General features: G+C 43.7%; 1 protein-coding gene across 1 annotated transcript; it reads right to left on the reverse strand.

Annotated features, from left to right (window-relative positions):
• Positions 1–1314: 1314 nt before the first annotated feature.
• On the reverse strand, positions 1315–13185 carry exoc3l2a (exocyst complex component 3-like 2a). Its single transcript, XM_069165060.1, has 13 exons — positions 13004–13185; positions 9534–10078; positions 8094–8311; positions 6890–7640; positions 6695–6809; positions 6510–6620; positions 6311–6411; positions 6014–6124; positions 5778–5913; positions 4972–5094; positions 4709–4864; positions 3641–3762; positions 1315–2541 (listed from the first exon to the last, which is right to left on the reverse strand). Exons 2-13 carry the CDS (start codon positions 10052–10054, stop codon positions 2226–2228), a joined length of 2781 nt encoding a protein of 926 aa, XP_069021161.1. The 5' UTR covers positions 10055–10078; positions 13004–13185; the 3' UTR covers positions 1315–2225.
• Between the last annotated feature and the right edge of the window lie 2579 nt (positions 13186–15764).

Genomic DNA, 15764 nt, shown 5'->3' on the forward strand with positions numbered 1-15764 from the left:
TTAAGGGTTGAATAATCAAAATTGGCTAAAATCAGCGAGCTTTAACGAGCCTGAGCTCAGTCAGTTCAGTTTAGTTTTTACGTTGATTTCTAGTGCTTTTGGAATTTCCGTGCAGTTTCCCTCCAAAATGAAATATTTTCTGGTATCACATTGTATTTCAATGTAATGATAAGGTGAAAAACTTCTCATCATTGGTTTGACCAAATATATACAGTAGTTACTGCATTTTAGCTTTGTAAAACAGAAATTAAACCTTTTCTGTGGAAAAACTAGAATCATTGAATGTTTGTATTTTCTGTCTCATCCATGTCTGGAGGGAAACTTTTACTGTGTCTGTGTGTTTTCTGTGATTATTAGAATATATAAAACTAATCAGGGACAGGAGAAATCACTTTTATTTCAAGGTGTGAAATCAGATAAATAATACAGCTAGATTATGTTTGAATGTAAATTTACCTGCAGCACATGAATAAAAAAAATGTGAATTAAATCTAAACTGTAATTTGCTGGATTGTCAAGATTAGCATCAAGATGTATCTGTGTCCAACCTCACTGCTGTGTGGTGACACTGATGTCTAAACATCTCAGTGATGCTGTCTGTCAGCATATCTAACATTTGCTGTGAAATCACAACTTATCTCAACAGTTCGAAGCAACCAGCCAGTCACTGAATTTCAGATGCAGACCCCCTGGCTTAGAGGTCAGCGTGCAGAGTGACCCCCTGCTGAGGCCGGCCCACTTTGTTTTGAGAAGCCCACGAGCAGCTCAGACATGAAACAGCTCGACGGCTGCAGCAGAGGGGAAGTTCCCTCCTAGTGCAGAACGTAAACTTGGCTCCAATAAAAGCATCCGTTGGCACCTCAGCGGATAACAGGAAATCTTTGTTTATCAAAAAACATCCCGTTGTTGGCCTCAAGGTGTACGACCCGTCTTGTTGTAGGACGGCAGAGCGTCATATAAATGTGATGGAGCCCCATATTTCAAGATGTGTTCACCAAACGAAGCTGACATATCCTTAAGAATAACAAGAAAGGCTGTATGTCTGTATATGGACTGGCTGCACAGATCGTGCGTCACGTCGTCTGGCCGTTTCTGTTTGTCAGACTGCCTCTTGGTATGTATTGTTTAACATAGCTGTAGACCGAGTGTCTGACACTCCCATGTTCGGGGGTCACAGCATCTAAAGTTAGACATTGGCAGAGTAATTGTACAACAGCACGACCACTCTGACATTGAGAAAAACACCTTTTTTCACCTGAAATACAATAAACACAGAATTGAAACCCGCAATGAAGAGCAGCTCAGTCTGTTTAGTCTTCCCAGTCAATGGGCTTTTATTATGTGTCCAGCAATAGATCCAGTTCATACACACAGTTCATTCACAGTGAGAGTTCAACACACTCCAGTTCCATACACTTTATCCTCACATGCAGTGCTGTGCAAAGGTTTGAGGCACTTGAAGCAAAGTGAGGATTCTTTGAAAAATAAGGAAATCAGTTTTTTTAATTATCAGTTAACTGCATTCAAAGTGCAGTAAATATAAAAATACACTCGGTGTTCTTGGAGAACTTGCACCAGTTCTTCTGTGGATTCAGTCGGTTTCAGTGTCTCTTCGTGTGATCCAGACCGACTGCATGATGTTGAGATCAGGACTCTGTGAGGTCAGAGCATCTGTGGCAGGACTCCTGGTTCCTCTTGGGCCTGAAGATGGTCCTTAATGACTCTGATGCCTCCATGATGTGATGATGTGTCAGAGACAAGAATCTAAAGATCTTAAAGTGCCTGTAACTTCTGCACAATACTGTATATATGCACTGTATACCAGAGAACGGGTATATATGATTAGGTAAATATATGTTGAACATTGTAGATCATATTTTGCTTTGCTTGCCGTTGTTCCTGGAGGGATGTGGATGAATACAAGGCTGAAACAGCCTGAACAAGTTATAGGATATTTTATACCACTTCTGTATGTAGATCAACAAAAATAACGTCTTGGTGAGCTAATAAAATAAAGTCTGTTTCACATTTGCATTAAAAATGCACAGAGAGATGCAGAAATGTCAGTGAGTCAGTGAGCATGTACAGTACGAGCAGTACCTGAGGTCAAGTTTCTTTAAGTGGCTGGTAACAATATTTGGTATCAGTTTTAAGTCAAGGTGCATGTACATCTCATTAGTAGCTTCACAGTAGGTCTGTGACTGCTCTCCTGACCCAAACACCAGCTACTCCTGTCTGTGAAGTTTGTTCATGTCCTCCATGTTCTCAGCAGGTGGAGGAGCTGCGTTTCTGGCACTGGTCCTGTGGCGCCGCCTCGGCCGGTGCTCTGAGAACCAGTTGGAGACGGTCATGGCGAGGCGGAGGAGGCCCAGGCTGATGCAGTGCACCTCCGAGGTGATGGGAATGTCAGAGAAGAGGGCGTGGTCCCGGCACATGAGGGCACTGCTGCATTCAAAGTCTTTGACGATGTTGAGGATCTCCTGCCGCTCCGCCTGCCGCATCATCCCTCGGATGTTGAGCAGGGTGGAGACGTGCTTCTTCCTGTGGGGAGGAAGGATAGAGGGAGGAAGAGGGGCAGACGGGTTTTTAATGGGAATCCAGTCTGTTTGGTGTCATGATTCTGACTCATGGCATCTGTTTCTGGGAAGGAACAGAAAATCTAGTATAACTGTGTAATATGGCATATTTGCCAAGGTTTTATAAGTTATATAGTCATGCTTATACTAATTTACTGGCTCAAATTATTAGATTGAAAGTAAATTGATAATAAAAACAACTTGGGTTTGTGCATGTACATAAAATATATATTTTTTAATATATTTATTATTTAGCATCTTGAATTTTTATCATTTGCATCAGTTTTATCTAATCGTTCATCTTTATTGTCTTTCTACAATCCATTATTAGAATATTTAGTCAACAGTTGTCACTTGGATGCATGACTGAACGAGGAGGAAAGACCCCGTTTGGAAAGCTGATAAGTACACCCATGTGTTGGCATCGTAACGCGTGCATGAATGGACTTAAATGAAGCACCCAGTGAAGCCGAGGAAGGCCTTTGATCTCCTAAAATACCAGTAGAGGATGCCATACAGTAAACAGACAGGGTGGCTGAGCAGTGAGTTAGCATGTCTCCAGGTCTGAACTACGATGATGCCCCCCCCTCCCCCCGATTCAGAGTGTGGCACCAGTCTGTCTCCTGCAGGGTGGCAGGAACAGGAAGTACTTGGCGGCAGCTTCCTGTCTGCTCCTCGGAGGGTAATGCGTCACACGTGCTCGTCGGTTGCCAACCGTCACCTGAGTCTCAATCTGTGCACAAACAGGCAGGGACCCCCCCCCCCCTACCTCATCCATTCTCAAAACAGAGCAGCGCTGCTTTCCAAAAATAGCAAAGTTAATGTAGATATGTTTCCGTGCTCCTTTTCCTTGTTTTGATCCATTGTGGCAAAAGAAACAGAAAAAACCCCACATAGTTTGACATTTTCTCACTTTGGCTGAGCGCCAACATCAACACAAAGTGAATGTATAGCCAAAAGTATAAAAGAATATAGGGCCCTGGGGGGAGCAGTCAGAGAATATGTTTTTATAGATGCTTCCTTGTTGCAACAGTAACATTTAATGTTAATTTGTGCACCCTCACCGTATATCTGGAAACTCTTTGACCAGGACGGCCACCTCCATCTGGATGGAGGGCGTGTCCTCCAGGAGGATGATGTCAGCGAGGTGGCTGATGATGCTGTCCAACCAAGACGCGTTCGAATCCTGAAGCAAAGATTCATCATCATGCAAGAACAATTATTTATTACTGAACATAACATTTGTTTTACTAACTAGTTATTTGTTATCACTGTTCATCCAAATCTACTTCAGATTGAATTCTTGTTTTTTTTGACAAGGTGCTAAGCAGTCCAGTGAAGCATCAAACCTTCAGAGGAAACACAGATTAATGCCTCCGAAGGCCAGAGGCCGAACATTTAGATGATTCACTGAGTGAATAACAAAACTCCACCTCTGTTTTCCCAGTTCTTGTTTTCCTTTCAAACACTCAGGAAAAAGAAAGCAGAATTCTTTGGCTTGGTATTCACTAAAAATAACGGCGTCTTTTTTAGACAGCCATTAAAAAGTCATCCTCTCCTGCCCCCGGGTTCCCAGTTTCCACAGACACTTCATCCTAACTCATCGGCAAAAAAGGCTATCAAGGCCATCCCAGAGCCACATCAAAGCCGGCCAGCTGACAGGAACAGGAAGTTCCTTCTGAACACAGCAGCTTCCTGTTGTCAGCCGAGGTGACGGACACTTGTTTGAACTCGCGCACAGAGACGGGGCAAATGCCACGCTGTCAGGCCCAGTTGTTTTACACCCTCTTCCACCCTCTGGCAAGTGCTAACGTAAGCCTGGCCCATCCATCTCCATCTCACTGACGGCAGCCATTTTTCAGAGCTCTCTCCTGTATCAACACTGTCTGAGTTATTGTTGACCTGGGAAGTTCCCGGGTCAGGCTCCATTCACAGCCACAGACTCTGACTCCCCTCAGCAGAAAGTCTTTTTTAACAATCAGCAGTTTGGAATTATTTAATGTCCGTGGTCCCCAGAAAGGTAAGCAGTGGTGTCCTGGATGCTTTTGATTGTATTCTCCTTCTTTAAGCCCTTTCTCACACCGTGTTTGTCCTCTGCAGGCTGAGGAAATGAAAAACAGAATCAGACTCACCAGATCTTTGAAGAGTCCTTTCAGCTGCTTGGCCTCATCTTGCAGGCGGAAAGCCATCCTCTTCCTCATCTTGGAGGACGTGCAGATGACCCGTCCCCGCATGATGGCTCGGACGTACTCCACCAGGACCCGCCGGTGCACCTCGCCCACCAGCGTCTGCCAGTCACAATAGAAAGCACTGATGAGCTGCAAATAGGTTTCAACCAGCTCCTGGAGAGGATAGTTAAACACCAGTCCTGCTGTTGGGTCACCCAGGTCGTTACCTGATACGGTGGAGGGTCCATCCTTCTGAACTTCTTGAAGTGTTGTTTAATGAGAGCTTCGATTGCCTCAAAGGCTTCCGTGTTGTTCAGCCATTTTCTCTTTATCAGTTTGTCAAAGAACGGCTGGAACGACAACAGACAAGAGATCAGAATAATAGAGAACACAAAGCAAGCTTAAGGGCAATATGTAAGTGAGGATTTTATTTCTGTTTGGTACATAATACTCCTACATTTCACAGGTAAACTTTGTATTTTTCCTGTATTATAGGTCCAAGTAAAAATTTGAATGCAGGATTTTTTTTTTGCTTCTGTTTTCATTTTAGATCGAACCTAAATATTTTACAAAATTCACTTGTAATCGAGTATGTTTACATTGCAGAAGCACTACCGTTAGTTAACTTAAAGTTCTGAAAACGACCATCACTGGTACAAAGTGACAAAAAACATGCACTTAAAAAAAGAGATAAAATGAACATTATTAACACAAACAAGTATAGAAATACACAACTATCACTGCAACACTGAGCAGCAGCTGAGTGCAAAACTGTTTCAAGTCATTAAAGTCAAGAGATTTGACCTTGTAAAAGTTCATGTACGGTTTTCTGCAACCAGTTTTAGTAAATCAGTCTACATTATATTTGGGAACATTTGTCATCACAGTGAGTCTGTTTGATGATTTTTATTTTTTTTTATTTTGAATTGGAAGAAATGGTATTACTTGATGGAGATTCAGTCACAGAAAAGTCACAGAATCTTGTTTCCAAGTTTCCACAACTGAGATGAAACTTGTCCGTGCTTTTACTCACCCTGATGTGCTCAAACAGCCGCTCAGTCAGCACCCTCACTGACTGGTTGATGATCCTGTCCAACGAGGAGTTGGCTCTCTGTGCCGACTCATCGCTGCCTTGTGGGTCACACTGCCTGCAGCGCTCCACGAAGGATCTACAGGTCACACAAGAAAAGAATGAAAAGCACTTTAATTACTAAAAATCTTTCCCTGACACGTTGCCGATGAATAACGTCACCGTTACTGTTCGTCTACCTGAGAGGAGGGCAGCAGTTGACCAGAGCGATGGTCCTGGAAACATATCCGTCCCCTCGGTCTCCAAACTCCGCCTGAGTCTCATGAAACATCTCCACCTTCCTCTGGAAACTGGACACATGGAGATTTTATGAGGATCCTCAGAGTGCTAGTACAATTTATAAAGTTATAAAATAATGTCCAATAATCCTGTCTGTACTGCTCTGCTTGTTGCACAACTGAAATCAGATTGTGACCAATTGTTCATATCATCTTATCCAAGACTATGTCTGTGAAAGATATGATGAGTGCACTCACCTGTACAGAAAGTCAGCCAATCCCATGAGACTACAGCGAGCCACTCTGGCTCCTAGAAACTGGTTCACAGATGTGGATCTGTCCAAGTCCACCTTCAGCCTCTGGGATTGAGAGAGACATGGACGATAGGACAGCTGTGTCACTTAACAGGGAATTCAATGCAATCATGAGATAGTTAGAAAAGGTAGCAAGGTCGTACCTGGATGACTGAGCGCGCCAGGTGTGACTGAAACTCCTCTATGTGCAGAGTCTGGGCCCATCGCCTCTCCTCTTCATCCAGAACCTGGATGAGCTCGGTTGTCACATTATCCTGACAATTACAGCTAGAAATTAAAACCCATCCGCTATCCAAAGGAACAAAATCAAAAAATCGTATTGTCTCACCCTCACTATAGTGATGCAGTCGTGTTCCAGCCTGTCCACCGTGTCCTGAGGCAGAATGGGATCTAGGGTGGCATAGTTGATGGGTGTCGTGGTGCTGATGGTTCCCAGGACGTCCCTGGTGGAAAATGATCACCTGAAAGCTTGATATGTTGTTATTACATCAGAGCATCCAGTGACTATTCTGTAATCGCTAACCTGTTGTAGATATTGTAGAACCAGTCCAGTAGTGAGTAGACGTCCGTGATCTGCAGCGGGCCGCTGGTGATGGTCCGAAGACGTTTGGCCACGGCTCGATGGTAACTTTCCAAATACACCTGGAAGGCAGAAAACTCCTCCGGGTAGATGGATACGGCATTTCTCCTCGCTGCATCCAGGTCGTCCACCATCCGACTCCTCAGGCGCTCCAGGTAATACGCCAACTGGCCTGCCTGGGTGTCCACCTGGTGGGGCAGGCTCCAGTCTGCAGCCTCCGCCACCGCCTGCCTCCACTTCATCTTCAATCGACGGGGACGCTGGCTGGGCTGGATGTGCGGGACCTCTCGCTGAGGCTTGGTGTCCTCTCTCAGAGCCCAGGCAGCATCAGCATGCTCCTCCTGTTGGATCACCAGCACCACCAGACCAAGGTTGGGACCAGCGCTGGGCTGGCGGAGGGACTCTCGTACTACGTCCCACATCTCCTTCTGCAAGGCTTCGTACAGGAGCTCCACGTCCTTGGCCTTCCTCCGGCCCGAGTCCAGCGTCGCATTGGAGCTGAGAGCCTCATCCAAGGATGAGGATGATAAAGGGATCATGCCGAGTGGGGTGCTGGGACGCAGGGTGGGAGTAACTGTGGGACCAGGTGGGGTCGGCAGGAGAGACAGCAGCTCACACTCTCGCTCCAGCTCCTGAATGTGTGTGTCAGCCAGGAGAAGGTCCCGGTGGTTGACCAGCTGTAGGATCTCCAGAACTGAAGGGAGATCGATGGGAAATAAAACTCAATATTTATTTACAGGTACAAGAAGAAAGGTTCAGCAACAAATGAAGCAAATGGCATCTCTGATTTTCGGGTTAAAGAGAGGCTGTGGGTTTGCCTGACTCGTGAACTGGGCGATTTGTTACTCGTTCTGCTCATTCTTTTATTTCTAGCGAGGTTCCCTGTGGAGTCTGTGAACAGTAGCTTGGTTGAACTTCTATCTAGAGGGACCTGGGGTAGGAAGTGCGGCCATTTCCTGATTGCACGGTCTGCTAGTGGGTGAACCCAGTGACTCAGGGATCTGGGGACCTCTCAGTCTCATCAGAGTTGTCTAGGATTGAGAGGAAGAACCGCTGGAGCTTAATCAGGGAGAGTAAAGTAAGGAAACTCCTGGAGAAAGGTCATTTGATAAGATTATTTTACACCTGATGTTTCCTTGGCTGTTACCTGAGAGAGGCTCTCTGGTTTTGACTACTGGGTCTTCCTCCTCTGTTTCCTCCTCAGTCTCTTGGGACGCCTTATCCGACATGGATTCCCTCTTCAGCTTGCCCAGATTGACCATCCTGAGGAAGGAGGGTCGCCTGGAAGCCTCCGCCTCGCTGTTAGTGCTCAGGTCCCCGCAGGGCAGGCTCTCTCTGCGTTCCTCCTTACGTCGACCTGTGAAGCTGCAAAGCATCCACAGCAGCAACAAAGAACATCAATGTCAATAAACACCATCAGACTGCACCAGGTTTTCTTGTGCTGTACAGTGTAACATGTGGCATGTTTGGAATGCCACATATTCACACATCTGCTAAACTGTGCTGCTGCTGCAGCAGTTAAAAATAGTCCCATTCAGAGAGCACAGCAAGTACAATTATGTCAGTGACAAACAAAAGAGGTTCCGTAGATCAACAAGTCGCTATAGCATATTACATAACCCCTCAGGAAGTAATCACACCATATGCTGGATGGAAGAATGGATGAAAGAATGGATGGATGGATGGATGGATGGATGGATGGATGGATGGATGGATGGATGGATGGATGGATGGATGGATGGATGGATGGATGGATGGATGGATGGATGGATGGATGATGGATGGATGATGAATGGATGGATGATGGATGGATGGATGGATGGATGGATGGATGGATGGATGGATGGATGGATGGATGATGAATGGATGGATGGATGGATGGATGGATGGATGGATGGATGGATGGATGGATGGATGGATGATGGATGGATGGATGGATGGATGGATGGATGGATGGATGGATGATGGATGATGGATGGATGGATGGATGGATGGATGGATGATGGATGGATGGATGGATGGATGGATGGATGGATGGATGGATGGATGGATGGATGGATGGATGGATAGATGGATAGATGGATGGATGATGGATGGATGGATGGATGGATGGATGGATGGATGGATGATGGATGGATGGATGGATGGATGGATGGATGGATGATGGATGGATGATGGATGGATGGATGGATGGATGGATGGATGGATGGATGATGGATGGATGATGGATGGATGGATGGATGGATGGATGGATGAATGATGGATGGATAGATGGATGGATGATGAATGGATGATGAATGGATGGATGATGGATGGATGGATGATGGATGGATGGATGGATGGATGGAGTAGAGCTCTTAAGAAAGGCTTTCTGTGGCGTTATTGTTCCATTAAAAATGTAAAAAGACATTTCATGCTCTTGTGTTGTTTTGTGAAAAAAGCATGTGGTTCTCCTGTTTTATATAACATATACTGTACAGTAACACTTTATCAAAGGTATATTTTTTTCGGACTCAGATATCAAAATGCTTCAACTGCAGCTAAACTCATGTAAGATCAGCCTCTTCCTCCTCCCATCCCTCCTCACCGGAGCAGTGTCATAATTCCCTCTGAGCTCCTGCGCAGTCCTTTCCTTTTCTCCCTCTCTGGTGGGAGGGAATTTGAGTTTCCAGGGTTGTAGTGGTGGGAGTTGTTCCCCCACACGTTGCGTCCCGATATGCGGAGCCCCTTCCCCAGTTTACCGAGGGTTTTGAGGGGCGACACTCCACAGATCCGCTCCAGGGTCCCCCTGAGCGGCCTCCCTTTAGGGTTCCCCGCCCCGTGCCTCTCCGCGTTCACCTCATTCTCCTCCTCTTCTCCATCACGCGAGGACCTGAGCTGGAGGTGACCGTTGACCTCCCCCATGATGAGGCCCACATCACCTCCATTGTCCTCGTCCAGGTCCACATCCTCAAAAGGGTTCAGGTTCCTGTTCAGATCCTTCAGGTCGTTGAGATGGTTCAGGTCCCTGAGGTCCAGGTCCAGCCGGGGCAGAATCAGTTCTCCGTTCACCCGGGGAAACTCGTGGCAGCTCTTGGATCGTCCCGGGAGCTTCTTGAGAATGGGCATGATTGCAACTGATGCTTTACCAAACTGCAAAACAAGGACAACGTGTAAGGACAACATGTTGGCCCAGATGTTCAACCAAACAGCAGCTGGAAAAGTTCAACTCTGAGCAACTTCTTTTTTTGACTACAACAACCAGAAACAAGAAGAACAGTTTTTACCGACAGGCCGTCACTCTGTTAAATAATTAACATTAGACACACAATGTCAAACCTTTTGTAATAACACTGGACCATTTGCACTATACTCCATTGGACCATCAACATTTGCACCGGATGCAATTGCACCATTGTTTCAGTGTACATATGTTTTTTTTTGCTGTGTACTTGTCTATTTATTCTTTATATATGTCTATTTATGTCTGTTTCTGGGTTTGTACACAGAGAGAGCAAGTTACAACAAATTACAACATTACAACAAATTCCTTGTGCGTAAACATGCCTTTGCCAATAAAGCTGATTCTGATTCTATTACTAAGACACTTTAAAAAAAAAATGCGGTAAAACACAGAAATCTGATGTAGTGATGCCGGATGAACCAAATCTACGAGACTGAAAACTGAACCTATGAAATGTTGAAAAACTGTTTTTTCTGGTGGTCCATCAGCCATCAGACAGTTTATGTAACTGAAATGAAAAACATCGTTTCACATGCTGGTTATGTAATGCCCTTCACCAAGCAAACAGGAAATATGCATTCAAAATGTTGCAGTATTAACACTTAAACTACAAACTTAAAATAATTGTGTTGATAGGCTGATCTGTTGATAAAAACGTGTCACAGGAAGCATTATATGCACTGTGAATGGACATTTACTGTTTTCTCTTTGAACAAGACATTTGTTACTAAAATGGAGGCAAATCAGCTTCTATAAAATAAAATGTATTGATTCTGTAATAGTCCTGGATCAGTTTTATCTTTCTCAAAACTACTTCTCTCTTCTTTAGGCAAATACTAAAGGCAGCGAAAACAAACTTTTAAATGAAGCAATATATCCATAAGAGACTTCCTGGCCAATAAATGTCAAACAATAATACTAAAAAAATATGGATATATTAATCTTTTGTTGAGGATGCCAAATTATTTCTAAACCGGACATTTGTTTTCTGTATAATGTTTTTATTTTGAATTAAATTTTAAGAACATGAGCAGCTCATGTCCTCTGATCGACCTGTGATCACACTGATATCAGGAGAGAGCGGATTCATGCTTTCTGATAGGAGCTGGTTCTCTGTTCTTAAACTGAATCTATCACAAACATTAAAGGGTAGTTTCAACCAAACCAATAGTCTCATGACCACATGGACACTGAAACCGTTTTTATTTAATATTACTGTTTCCCCTTCGTATCTGCCTCCAGTGTTACAGTTGGTCAACCTGTGACACGAGAAGTAAATCAAATGGTCTTTTTATTGTGAAATTCTGCTTTTACTCTTCCATAGCTCAGCAATAAAACACAGAGAGGGAAGTGTGTACTAAAACGACTGCAAACCTCACATCAGCTTCAAACATGTCATACAGTATATCCTGCACATGTCAATGACTGTAGATTTTATACCCCATCATTTAGACTGGAGCCCCACCAGGAGGGTGTGTGTGTGGGGGGGGGGGGGGGGGGGGGGGCACTTCACCACCAGTATGAACAGGAACAAAAACACAGTTTCAGTGTTTGGGGTTCACATGGATGTGTGTTTCTGTTAGACTTTTCTTTTTGTATAAACTGAATAATCTGAACTTTTAAGACTTCAGATGTACGAACATGGATGTAGAAAAGGTAACTTTAGTGCTTCAGGAAATCGCACGTCTGGGGACAACTTCAACATTTTTAAAAAGTTACATTTTATAAAGACTACAGATCCATTAACATCCAGCTTTCCCCATCTGCATCTATATTCTTTATGTATAACAGGGTCTTCGCTCAACACTGTTTGCATACCTGGAAGCTTCCTTAAATAAAAACAGTCCTCTGCTGCTGCCAGCTGAGCAGATGAGCTTTACATAGAGATAATAACTGTCTGATACAAGGACATTATTTTTTTTATTCAAAGTAATGACTCTGATTGAGCTGACCTCATCGTCATGAAGACGGTTAATGAATCCACATTTGATGCATTTGAAATAAGTCGGACATGATGAATAAAGAAAACAAATGTGAGAACAGAAGTCAACAATGCACAGTGGGACATTATCATAAAAAAGTAAAGCAGACCTGTAAGTTTATGGAGTTAATGTCAGTGATATTTTGGATATCAACTGTTGGTCTGGCACCAGTTTAAAGAAGAGAAAACTCTCCAAAACTAAAACTAGACAGCAGTGTTGCTTTAGATTTTTTTAAAAAAAGATCAAATATGAAGCACGTATGAAACTTATTTTATCAGATTTTTACATTATTTTACATTCTTTTATCTCATGAATGTGTAATTTTCTTTTTTTCCTGTGTATTAACAGTTTTCAGACTTAAGTTTTTACTGGTTATCAGATGTCTCACATGAGCGGAGGACAGGAAAAGACTTGCAAACTGCTTTAAAGTAGCATTTTCTGTCAAGAACGATATGTGATGTGAAGATAGCAGGTCAGATATCAAACAAAGAGAAAACAAAGTCAAACAGGATTCTGACAATCTCCCTCAAATATGAGTTTTCCTTTTGGAACATTAAGAAAAACAACAACAAAGTGTGATTTCTTCGATTACAAGACAAATCACTGAACAGCAAGTGTTTCCTAATTAACTATTTCAGGTCGAGTTGATGGCAAAAAACTAAGTTTGAGCACCAAATTTTTGAAATAAGATTTAAAACACAAAAGTGGAAAAAGTCCAAACACAACAACTTCTGTGGAAAAAACAATCATTTGAGCAGAAATATTTACCATCAGCATAACAGCCAGCTGGAATGAATAAAACTATTCTTTCAGTCCAGTCAAATTAAAAATGAAAGCATCGATGAGACGTACCTGATGACACTGCCGTGCTGCGTTTCAGTCCAATGTCATCCTGGAGTGTGCTGGCTGTGTGAGCTGCCAGGCTGTGGAGTGCATGTGTGTGTGTATGTGTGTGTGTGTGTGTGTGTGTGTGTGTGTGTGTGTGTGTGTGTGTGTGTGTGTGTGTGTGTGTGTGTGTGAGAGAGTGACTGTTGAGTGTGAGAGCGTGTCCGAAAGTACTCTGTGACTCCAGAGAGCAATGTGGCTGCCTGCAGTTTCCTGGTGGGCTCTATTGTGGTGGAAGGTGATAGGTTTTCCTGAGGAAAGGCCCGTCCCGTCCTCTCTCCCCCTCCTACACCTCCACAGCCCCCCCCGCCCCCCCCCCCCCACACACACACACACACAAACCCCTCCCCAACCCCAGCATCCTGGGGACACGTCTAATTACTCTCATTAACTGTACAGTGAAGAGGGACAGGACATCCCCCTGTAAGACTGAAAGTCTGCATCATCTCTGAGTTTACGGGACGGATTTCTGTAGAAAATAGAACAGAACTACGAGGATCAGTCACTGTCAATAACTTTGAGTAGAAATGCTCTTCTTGCACCATCAGCAGTGAACTTTTCCTCAGCGGAAGACTTGAAGAGGACTGATCTGAGCTGTCACGACAATCAGCACCGCTGCTGCAATGTTGTCTCTGCTTTACTGCAGAGATTCAAGGTCACTGGAGCCCCGACAGGACTTCAGAGTCACACAAAGAGCCAAGCAACAGGACAAAACAATGAAACATGTACTGCATGGTAGGAGCGTGTGCGTGTGCGTGTGCGTGTGCGTGTGCGTGTGCGTGTGCGTGTGCGGCTCACAGTTGTATGGTACCATTTTAAAAAATAGCCGAGCAAAGCAACAGGTCAAGAAGGTGATGTAAAACTCCACATGCTGGAATATTTCCCAGACATCCCTGCAGCCACCACGGCTCCGTCCTGCCACCCAGTGATCAGAGAAGTGTAGGACAAGAGGTGCTGAAACCACCACCATGACATGCAGTTAACTCATTCATGCTATCATTCAATTCAATTCAATTCAATTCAATTTTATTTATTTATAAAGCGCCAAATCACAACAAAGGTTATTTCATGGCACTTGACACATTAAAGTCCTTACAGCAGAACTTTACAACATTATACAGAGAAACCAACAATTCAACAATTCATCAATTCATCAATTCAACAATTCAACAATTCATCAATTCATCAATTCAACAATTCAACAATTTCCACATAAGCTAGGAGGGAAAAAAAAACTCCTCTTTAAGGGAGAAAAACCTTCAACAGAGGGAAGAAAAACTCCCTTTAACAGGAAGAAACCTCTGACAGAACCAGGATCAGAGGTGGAGAACATCTGTTAACAGAACCAGGATCAGAGGTGGGCGGAGCATCTGTTAACAGAACCAGGATCAGAGGTGGAGAACATCTGCCTCGACCGGTTGGGATGAGAGGAGAGCAGAGAGAGAAAAGGACAGCATAGAGATAGAAGAGAAGAACTGTTGGTGGAGACGACAAGCGCAGAGCAGATACATGCAGCTCCATGACGGGACATCTGGAAAAGAAAGAACAGAAACTATATGAGTGAAGGAACTGAATGGAGACAACAGATAATAAGAAGAAACTATAGGAGAGAAAAAGATGGTGAGGTATGAGTCAGTTAAAGAGTAGGAGGAAAGAAAAGAAGCTCAGCATGTAACGAGGTCCTCCAGCAGCCTCGGCCTATAACAGCATAACTAAGGGTTGGTTCAGGTCTACCTGAGCCAGCCCTAACTATAGGCTTTATCAAGAAGGAACGTTTTGAGTCTAATCTTAAAGCTAGAGAGGGTTTCTGCCCCTCCAACACAAACTGGGAGCTGGTTCCACAGGGGAGGAGCCTGAAAACTGAAGCTCCGCCTCCCATTCTACTTCTGGAAACTCTAGGAACCACAAGTAGACCAGCGTACTGAGAGAGAAGTGCTCTGCTAGGATTATATGGTTCTATAAGATCTCTAAGATATGATGGAGCCTGGTCATGTAGAACTTTGTAAGTCATCAAGAGAATTTTAAATTCTATTCTTGATTTCACAGGAAGTCAGTGAAGAGAAGCTAAAACTGGAGAAATATGATCTCTCTTGTTAAATCCCATCAGTACTCTTGCTGCAGCATTTTGGATCAGCTGCAGGGTTTTAATGAATAATTTGGACATCCTAACAACAAGGAATTACAATAATCTAGTTTAGAAGTAACAAAGGCATGAATGAGTTTTTCTGCGTCAGGCTGATGAAGGATTTTCCTGATTTTATTAATATTACGTAGATGAAAGAAGGCAGTTCTGGAGATTTGCTTTATGTGGTGTCTAAAGGACAAGTCCTCATCAAATATGACTCCAAGGTTCCTCACAGTTTTGCTGGAGGCCAAGACAACGTCATCTAGAGTAACTAAGTGATTACAGAAAGAGTTTCTGAGGTGTTTAGGACCAAGTACAAGAGCTTCTGTTTTGTCTGAATTTAGAAGCAGGAAATTTTTGGTCATTCAGGCCTTTATGTCTTTTAGACAGGCTTCAAGTTTTACTAACTGATTAGTTTCATCTGGTTTTATAGAAAGATATAGCTGAGTGTCATCTGCATAACAATGGAAGTTGATGCAGTGCTTCCTGATGACATCTCCTAATGGAAGCATGTACAAAGTAAAAAGCATTGGGCCGAACACTGAGCCTTGTGGAAGTCCATAACTAACTCTTGTTTGTCTGGAAGACTCATTGTTGACATGG

This window comes from Embiotoca jacksoni, unplaced genomic scaffold (genome assembly GCF_022577435.1).
Source record: "Embiotoca jacksoni isolate LCO1_2020_lvr unplaced genomic scaffold, fEmbJac1.0.p SCAF_33, whole genome shotgun sequence".
In the NCBI taxonomy this organism is placed as follows: Eukaryota; Metazoa; Chordata; class Actinopteri; family Embiotocidae; genus Embiotoca; species Embiotoca jacksoni.